This window comes from Macaca nemestrina, chromosome 1 (genome assembly GCF_043159975.1).
Source record: "Macaca nemestrina isolate mMacNem1 chromosome 1, mMacNem.hap1, whole genome shotgun sequence".
In the NCBI taxonomy this organism is placed as follows: Eukaryota; Metazoa; Chordata; class Mammalia; order Primates; family Cercopithecidae; genus Macaca; species Macaca nemestrina.
In genome coordinates, this window is record NC_092125.1 from 30,798,249 (window position 1) to 30,808,511 (window position 10,263).

Below are 10,263 nucleotides of genomic sequence, written 5' to 3' on the forward strand. Positions count from 1 at the left end.
CTATTATCAGAACTCTCTTAGTTTAGTCTTCCAAATATAGAAGGAACAATGAGACACAGGGTCCTGAAGGGAGTCTGTGCCTTATTCGGTAAATTTGATGCAAGAATCTTTGCCCTTAAGTGCAGAGAATGTCAGTCTTTTCACATGGAATGGGAAAGACTGTTTTGTGTACTTCCCCTGACACTAGAGCATCCAGATGGCCAGTCATCTTGGAGGAGGAGAGCAGAGTTACAAAGGAGACAGAGTCAATGATAAATTCAGAGGTCTAGGAAAGTTTATTTAACCATAATTGTCATCACTGAGTGAACAGGCAAAGAACCCGCATTAAATAAGTCTTGCTCAATTTCTAGAAGCAGATTTCCAAATGTGGGTGTGCCTATGTATCCACCTCCTGTGATGCTCGTTATCAAGGCAAATTCCTTGCTTCTATGCATAGCCCTGGAATCTGGTTTTTCAAAAGACTCCCTTCCTCAGTAATTTTGATCCACTTTGGAAAACATTGCCTTGGATAACATCCTCTTCTGGGCTTAGTCACTGACCATGTTGAAAATTGTAATGTCTATAACATGGAAATGTACAGCTAAAATTTACACTAGAAATGACTTGTATGTATGGTAGGGGATAAAAGTGTGGATGAGAAGGAATTAGAAGAGGAGCACATTAGGATCAATAATTTTAAGGTCCTAAAGAATGTGAATATTCTGTAAGCCACAAATTACCATGCTATGAAACTTCAAATTGCATGCATGCCACTGGCCAACATATGCATTCATCATTTTTACTGCTCTATCATGGAAAGAATGGATAATTTACACTGCTCTTGATTTTTTAAATGAGATTCACATACCATAAAAATCACTATTTTAAAATGTACAATTAAACAGTTTTCGGTATATTCACGTAACTGTGCAGATATCACTATCTAATTCCAGAATATTTTCATCACTCTCAAAAGAAATCTGTATTTGAATAATCCATTTCCTATTCTCCCTTCCAACCCCTAGCAACCACTAATCTACTTCCTGTCTCCATGATTTGCCTATTACGAAAATGCTGTATAAATAGTATCATGGAACTGCTGTATAAATACATGTGCTTTTGTGACTGGTTGCTTTCACTAAGCATAATGTTTTCAAGGATCATTCATGTTGCAACCTGTGTTAGTACTTCATTCCTTTTCTGAGACTACGTTATATTCCACTGTATAGATATACAACATCTTTATTTATCCACTAACCAGCTGATGGACACTTGGGATGTTTCCACTTTTTGGCTATTCTGGGTAATACTGCTGTGAGTGGGTACACATTTTTAGTGAATATATGATTTCATTTCTCTTGAGTATATACTAAGAGCAGAATTGCTTGATGATGTGGCAACTCTATTGTTTTCTTCATATAACCAAAGGAATTCTTCATCAAGTTGCTGCCCCTATACTGCCAGAATCTATTTCTCTTGGATTGCATTCAACAGGAATCACATTTTCATACTTCTTCGAGCTAGAATCTTGAAAAATTAAAGCAGCATCCGAATAGTATGTGAAATATCATAAAACACCATAAAATAACTTACAGATCTGCTGTTGATACTCCTCATTATTATCTTTCTCTATTCCTTAGAAACCAAATCCTTCACACATACACACGCATGTGCACACACACACATCACAGACTGGCAAGAAAGTATTTCCTCCTTGTATGCTTTATTCTCTTTTCAAAAAACAATTCTAGTTCTTAAGAATGGATATTTTATTTCTCAGATATTCTTACTAAAAATTAACAGATTTAAAAGTAGGTTAAGTTTTGAGAGAGTATGTTAAAGCTATCCAGAGAAACAGAACAATGTGTGTGTGTGCACGCCCGTGCATGCATATGTGTGTGTGTGCATGCACGTGCACGCATGTGCACATGTACATGTGTAGAAAGAGAGAAGTTGTAAGAGAGATAAGGAATATGCAATTACGGAGTATGTGAAGTCTCAAGATGTTCAGGTGGCAATCTGGAGACCCAAGAGAGATAATGTTTCAGTCCGAGTTTCAGGCCCAAAGGCTGGAAAAGACCAAGTTCATAGCAGTTCACAGCAGTCAAGCAAGTGGAATTCCCCTCTACTCACAGGAAGGTCAGTCTTCTTATTCTAGAAGACCTTCAACTGATTGGCTGAGGTCCACCCACTTCAGGGAAGGCAATCCTCTTCACTCGGTCTATCAATTCAAAGATTAATTTCATCAAAAAACACCCTCACACACACACCCAAAATAATGTTTGACCAAATATCTAGGCATCCCATGACCTCATCAAGTTGACACATAAAATTAACCATCGCATAGAATTCACTTCCTTAAGAATTTTACTGTGCTGTATCTGGAGCTGTATTTTCAGGGAGAATAAGAGGAGAAAATGATCTTTCTCAAGCCAAAGGGATCCCTACTATTTGAATTCTATCATCTGGATCCTTTCCCTGTTCCTGCCATCATCAGGCCTCCTAGTGGCAACAGTAGCCATTGTCCTTTCAATTTAGTGAGTTGTGCCCAGTGAGGGACCATCACTGCAGGCAGAATTGTTGAATGACCAGATGTCTCAGGTCCAGGTAAAATTGAGTACCTAACCCTACAAAATAGAAAGTCCCAAATATATGTTTTAGAGGTGGTTGTTGTGGAGGCAAACTGTAAAAGAGGTCTCCACTCTTTGTGATATGTGTTCTGACTTGAGGAACATCTGGCTACCTTCTATCTAATACTTGGTAACAATACATAAAACAAATTTAAGAATGAGAAGCTATTACTTTACGAGAAAATGGGAATCTAAGTAGAACAGTGGTTACCAGAGTGGACAGGGAGGGGCTGAAGAGATATTGATCAAAAAATACAAAATTTCAGTTAGACTGGAGAAGTAAGTTCAAGAGATCTATTGTACAATATGGTGGCTATAGTTAATAACAATATATTGCACATTTGAAAACTGTTAGAAGAGTATATTTTAAGTGTTCTCACTGCAAGTGCCTTATAAGTATGTTGGGCAGTACATATGCTAGTTATATTGATTTAGCCATTCCATAATGTACACATATTTGAAAACATGTTGTATACCATAAATATATACAATTTTATTTATCGATAAAATGAATAAATAATAAAATAAGTGGAGACAGACAAAGAAATTATATTAGTGATAAACCAACATGACAAAAGAGACCTGAATGAAGGAAAATGCCAGATAGGTCATGTTAACAGTTTTCCCTATCATCGATGAATGTTTACTATTTTCTATACACTGCTCTAGATTTATGTATTTATTTAATTTGTTTTTTGAGACAGAGTCTTACTCTATCATCCAGGCTGGAGTACAGTGGTGCGATCGTGGCTCACTGCAACTTCCACCTCCCTGATTCAAGTGATTCTCCTGCCTCAGCCCCCAAGTATCTGGAACTACAGGCACGCACCACCACACCTGGCTGATTTTTGTATTTTTAGTAGAGACAGGGTTTTGCCATGTTGGCCAGGATGGTCTTGAACTCCTGAGACCTCAGATGATCCACCCACCTCAGCCTCCCAAAGTGCTGGGATTATAGGCGTGAGCTACCATGCCTGGCCTAGATGTATATGCATTATCTTAATCCCAACAATCATCCTATGAAGCAGGTACTACTGTTATCCCTTAAGGACTGAGGCTCAGATATGTTAAGGCAGCTCTGGTAATGCTCCACAGCTAAATCTTTGGAGACCTGAATTCTTAAATCAACTTACCTGACCCCCATAGCTATGTTCTTATTGCTATAGTGTATTGCCTCTTATTTATAAAGAAAATTTCTTGACCTAAATTAAAAGGATCTCTGGTTTTACTACCAACATGCTTCCAAATGGATCCCTTTGGATAGGCATTCTCTTTACTCCAATCGGTAGAGGTAGAGAATAAGGTCAGGCTAAGGTTCCACTGTTAGTCTACCCTACCACTTTGTTGTCAAGACTTTGCCTATGAAATGGTGGAAGCAACAAGTCACTTAACCTCTCAACTTCAGTTTTTGAATCCATAGACTAGTCTTAATGCCCACCACTAATTAGGTCACTGTTAGGTGCAAATGAGAGCATTTATGTAAAATCGACTACAGTTTCTTTCTCTGCTGTCCTATATGTCCCCCAATATGTACTCCCTCAGCCAAGTGATAATAGACACCCTCCAAGGAGGCTGTATAGAATTCCCATGGTGCCCCATCGAAACTCATATTTCTGACAGTACACTGAAGTTCCAAGGGCTCTTAATTTAGGAGAGGATCCATTCAGTAAATAGCATGCTCTAGGAAATGACAAACTCTCTGTCTCTTGAAACATTGTTCTATTCTTCCCTGTTTATCTTACCTACTGTTGATTGGTGTCTCACAACTATAAAACCTTTTATTTTATTTTTTGGTGGTGGTTTAAGGATCTAGTTCTCAAGATGGAAATTCTCAACTTGGAAGGTGTCATTACTCTTATTATTGTTATTTTGTTTTTTTGCAGTGCTCTGAATTTTTACATGTGTTATTTTTAAAAATTTAGGTTTTGAAATGAAAGCAACTAAAATGAATATTGTCTAAACATGGAATCTTTGAAAACTTATGGCAACTTGCCCCCATTTCTGATAACTGAAAACATTCTAGTATATTGCAACACCATTGCAAGCCACTGCTTAAGAGTCCCAACTGAAGAAAGTTTCTCACCATTCAGTATGGTAAAGTGACAACCAACTTTTAGTCATCAGGAAAAATACATGTCAACAAATAATTTTTAACTAGGCTCTTAATCATAGGCTACACATGAGATTGCTGACGTTCTGCATGAAGTGGAAATTTATTTAATTAATGATTACAAACGTTTCTGATTACTTTGGTCCATTTTCATGAGAATCCTTCCCTCTTTGTCTTGTTCTGTCTGTTTTCCTTATTTGATTCAAAAGTGAGAATCAAATTTTTTAGATTATTTCTGCTAGAAACCTATGGGAAAATGTATATTTAGTGGGAGTACAGTAGCAATATATATCTTCTTGACCTGAATGGGGCAGTTCTATCTTGATCTGAGGGGTGTATCTGGTAATTCTACAGCAGAATAAATTTCTGATGGCAGGGGCACAAGCCAGGAGGTGTCCTTGAATAGGGCCCAGGCACAGAGGTGGTAAATTTTCCTGCCTCCCTCAACTTGGCAGTGAAGTATTTAAACTTATGGAGTCCTTAGAGTGGGAACCAGATGGATCTACTCAGGTGATAGATGTCTTAGGTCAGCTTCTCTTGAGGCAGAGCCTGAGACAGGGATTTTTGTGAAGGCAATTTATTGGGGAAGTGCTCTCAGGAAAAAGAAAGGGAGGGAAGTGGGGTAGGATAGGGGTAGAAAATAAGGATATGGCCTCAGCTGGAGCTACCTTCAGCCTGTGGCCTGCAAGGAATTCTGGAGCATGAATTATACCACAAGGTTAGTCTTACTTGGAGACGAGGAGGCCGGTATTACATAAGCCCTGTCAGTAAGTCATGGGTTGTTGGCTGCCTTCAGGGAAGTGGCTTCTCTGGGAGGGCAGCTCTCTGAAGAAGGGGAAGCTGTGGACCGTTAGCAGTGACACTCAAGGCTGTTGGGGGATGGTTGGGTCCACTCAGTGAAGGGAACCTCAGCAGGGTACCAACAGCATCCACTACAGTAAGAAAGTTTCTTTCTCTTTTCATGTCAAGGATTAAAGAAGGAAGGAAGGAAGGAAGGAAGGAAGGAAGGAAGGAAGGAAGGAAGGAAGGAAGGAAGGAAGGAAGGAAGGAAGGAAAGAAGGAAGGAAAGAAGGAAGGAAAGAAGGAAAACAAAAAGAGAAGTAGGTTAATTTCCTTGCTTTTATTTAAAGAATTTTAATAGAACACTTTGAATAAATGTTTTTCTAAGATTTCAGCCAGAGAAAGACTTAGACTATAATTGTGGTTGAAATCTTTTTGGTTTGCTGGTAATTTGTGGTGACATAAGAATTCCTGAAGCTTAAATTTAAGCTGCTTTCCACAAAACCACAGCAAAAATTAGTTACATGCAAAAAATTATTAATTACTCTTTACCCCTGAAGACAAGTTTCATTGTATAATATATAACTTTAAGCCTTTAAATCAGAACCTTTCACTTATGATTATTCATTTCTCACTCTTATGACCAACATATATTTTCATAAAGGCTTGGTTTGGAAGGGCCAGCAAGATAGTTAAGGGGTAAAATGGCTGGAGTAAGACGCTGACTAGTAATGACTGCTCGAGAACTAGCAGTCGTCTGTCTAACTGCCCCATATAAGGGGAGGTTACCTCTCAGCTTTAGCCCAGTATTGCGATGAGACAATGCAAAGCAGTCATGCCAAATTTCTTTAGTTTTTCAAGAGAAAATGAAAACTCGGGTTTTCTATACAAATAACCCTATTTTTGCAACAAACTTAAATTTGTAATACTGTGTAGGTCAACTGTGCAGAGTCCAGATAGCTCCCATGTCACTGGTTTTCTTTTGGAGGTCTGTGTGCTTGCACATTGCTACTAGACTTGAAGTTCCTGGAATGTAAACTATGCATCTCATTTATCTTTGTGTCATGCACGAAAGAGAGCTTTGCATTTAATGGACACTCACTAAATATTTATTAAATGACGGGTTGAAATTTTCTGGAAGCTATTAGCATTCATCATTTGCCTATATTTAAGATGTCTAATTTATCTGGGATTGCTGTGCTAGAGATGAAAGGACAAAAACTAGCATTCCCAGACTCCAGGATTTCACAGTGTATGATAGAACAATGAAAAATCAAGCCCTGAGGTGGTGGTTCACACCTGTAATCCCAGCACTTTGGGAGGCCAAGGTGGGTGGATTGCTTGAGCTCAGGAGCTCTATACCAGACTGGGCAACATGGTGAAACCCTGTCTCTACAAAAAAATTAGCTGAGTGTGGTGGTGCATGCCTGCGGCCCCAGTTACTCAGGAGGATGAGGTGGGAGGATTGCTTGAGACCAGGAATTCGAGGCTGCAGTCTGCAGTAAGGCACTGCACTCCAGCCTAGGCGACAGAGTGAGACCCTGTCTCAAAAAAAAGAAAGAAAGAAAGAAAGAAAGAAAGAAAGAAAGAAAGAAAGAAAGAAAGAAAGAAAGAAAGAAAGAAAGAAAGAAAGAAAGAAAGGAAGAGAGAGAGAGAAAGAAAGAAAGAAAGAAAGAAAGAAAGAAAGAAAGAAAGAAAGAAAGAAAGAAAGAAAGAAAGAAAGAAAGAAAGAAAGAAAGAAAGAAAGAACAAAAGTCAGGGAAATGAACACTCAGCCGGCTCCCGAGGTGACAAATGAGAAGAGAAGAGACATTAGAGTAGAATCAACAGCCAGGTTGGTTGAGGAGTGGAGCTCACATGCCCTGCTAGAAGCTTGGCTTTTGCATAAGAGTGATGGGAAGACATGAAAAAATCAAACAAGGGACAGGGTGAGCACATTTTGAGGAAGGAGCATGAGCAGTGGCAATGTGGCCTCAGCCTCATGCTCAGCTAGGGCCTGATAAGCTGCAGTGCCCCTCACCTCCTGTGTGACTGAGGCCATGAAGATGACACATCCGTCTTTGCACCATCAAGCACTTCTGGTGGACCAGGGCCCATCATGTCACCCCTGAATGTAACCAGGGTTTCATCAGTGAAGTGTATTCTTCATATCCTGAGTGCCTGGAGCTTGGCACAGCGTCTTACTCAGTGAGCTGAGCTTGTGCTTATTGCATGCAGGGAGGAAAAAAAGACTGCTGTGAAGTTTGCCAGAAGCAATATTTCTGGCACCTCAATATGGCTGGGAATGGCTAGAAGAGTATGGGAGTGAATTAAATAGCTGGGGAATAAAGCTAAAAGGAAAGCGCTCTTCTCACAAAGCAAAGATCTCCAGTCACTTGCAAGCTGAAAGCTGGTGGCACAGGTTTAGTTGCCCACAACGTGTGAAGAGCAATTTGTTTGAATTAGTTGCTATTAAAAGACTGGTAAGTTAACATTAGCACCTTCACATCTGGTTTATCTTAAACCCCAAACTAGCTGACAATACTTGGCCTGTTGTGGTATTTTAATTCATTAACTGACGTGCTTCAAACATCACTTCAGGTATAAAACTTAGTGTTCTGTTAGTAGCAGGAGAGCATCTTTGGAGAAAAAGATACAGTAGAATCACTAGTATGATTCATTTGTTGTATGCACACCCTGAAAAAATAAAAGTAATACGGTAAACCATAAGAAGACTGAAGTCTTAACCTTCTTGCAGAGTTGCTCACTAGCCTAAAATGCCATTGAGATGAGATGAGGTAAGATGAGAGGAGATGAGATGAGAATATTGGCCCCTCCCAAATTCAACTTCCCTATAAATCTTTGTATTAATTGTTTTTTGGTAATATAAGCCTTGGTTAGGGTAAAGACCAAACAAAAGAAAACTTCATACTATTTTTACATAGTAAAAAATGTTTATATAATTAATGCGCAAAAAATGTGTGCCTGAGACAACAGAATGCAACCTGAAGACAGCAATGTGAATATGGGGATTATGTGGGATAAAAACTTAGTCAACTACAAAGGGCATAACATGTAAACAAGGCTTACTTTATGACTAAATGACAGGCTATTGTAAAACGCATGCATATATTAAGAAAAATTTTCCTAGAACCAAAAGTGTTTACAGATGCAATGTTGTAAAAGTGTTTGTATTATTCAGTTCAGGCTGCTATATAAAACAAAATGCCCATGGACCAGGTGGCTTAAAAAAACAGAAATTTATTTCTTAAAATTCCGTAGGCTAGAAGTCTGAGAGAGGGTGCCAGCATGGTCAGGTTCTGGGGAAGGCCCTCTTCCAGATTATAGACTGCTATCTTCTCACGGTGCCCTCAGGAGAGAGCAGAGAGAGGTCCTGTTTCTCCTCCTCTTTATAAGGTCATTAATTTTATCATGAAGGCCCCACCTTCATGACCTCATTTAACCCTTATTACCTCCCAAAGATTTCACCTCCTAAAAGCACCATATTGAAGGTTAGAATGTCAACATAAGAATGTGGGGGGATACAAACTTTCAGACCATAACAGTGTGTCAGTGTTGCAGCAGAGATGATGGATACTAATCAAGAATGGCCATTTATGAATGGAAGTCTAATCAGGTGTAATGTTGCTCATTATTTTGAAGACATAGCTGAAAGCCTTTAGAATGAGTTTTGTGAAAAAGCAAAATCTTTTGTGGTGTCTTTTATTGAAGCAGGTGGGAGCAGATTTAAATAATGCCATCCTATTTTTATGATCTTTGATACGGTCTGGTTCTGTGTCCCCACCCAAATCTTATCTTGAATTGTAATCTCCACGTGTTTGGGGAGGGACCTTGTGGGAGGTGATTACATCATGGGAGTAGTTCCCCCATGCTGTTTCCATGATAGTAAGTTCTCATGAGACATGATTTCATAAGCGGCTTTTCCCCACTTCGCTCGGCACTCATTCTCTCTCCTGCTGCCCTGTGAAGAGGCGCTGTCTACGGTGATTGTCAGTTTCCTGAGGCTTCCTCAGCCATGCAGAACTGTGAGTCAATTAAACCTCTTTTCTTTATAAATTAACCAGTCTTGAGTATTCCTTCATAGCAGCGTGAGAATGGACTAATATAGTGTTAATGAATATTTGGAATAATGGAAATGAATATTTACCATTACTAAATAACATTTGGAAGAGACACAAGAGGCCCAGGAGAGACACAGTTTCAGGAAACTATGTATTGAGAATAGTCTTGAAAAATTTAATTTAGACTAATCAAAAGTACTAAGTAAGACTTCAAATGGTACTCTTATGAGTACTGTTGGAACTTGATGTTAACATGTCTTTACTATGAAACTTAAATCCAGTGTGGCATTGTTTTAAAAGTACTTGGAACGTAAATCTGCCCACTACATCTTCTATAGAAACCACTGTTTGCTAGAAAGTTAGATTTTTCACTCATCATGAATATTGTAATTAACTCCATGCTTCTGTGTCTGAACCACAGATAGTGCAATACTTTCTTAATAAACGATATGGTTGATACCTAATCTGCTATAGAACATATGAATTAGGTGACTTGTTCATTCATTATATGGTTCTAAAAGCTTTTTGATTTGTTGGGAAAAAAATGATTTGTTCATATTATTCAAAGGGAAATTATAGAAATAACTATGGGAGAAGTTGGATCAAACTAAATATTTTAAATATTTTTTCTACAGGGGCATTCATTAATAGGTAAAAAGGTACCCAAATATATTATTTAATTTACTTCCTCCTGACAAAATTA

The 10,263-nt window shown here is 38.7% G+C and overlaps 1 protein-coding gene across 5 annotated transcripts in view; it reads left to right on the forward strand.

The window, feature by feature from the left end:
- LOC105484432 (uncharacterized) overlaps positions 1-10,263 on the forward strand; it is a 334,675-nt gene that overhangs the window by 211,646 nt on the left and 112,766 nt on the right. Inside the window, exons 10-11 of one of the 5 annotated variants that reach the window (XM_071075682.1) lie at positions 5,689-5,819; positions 9,469-9,524. The exons of 2 other annotated variants lie outside the window; for them this stretch is intronic. In XM_071075682.1, the coding sequence (XP_070931783.1) occupies positions 5,689-5,819; positions 9,469-9,524 (187 nt within the window). The remainder of the gene's footprint in view (positions 1-5,688; positions 5,820-9,468; positions 9,525-10,263) is intronic. 2 more of the 5 variants (XM_071075681.1, XM_071075691.1) reach the window with 2 other exon arrangements.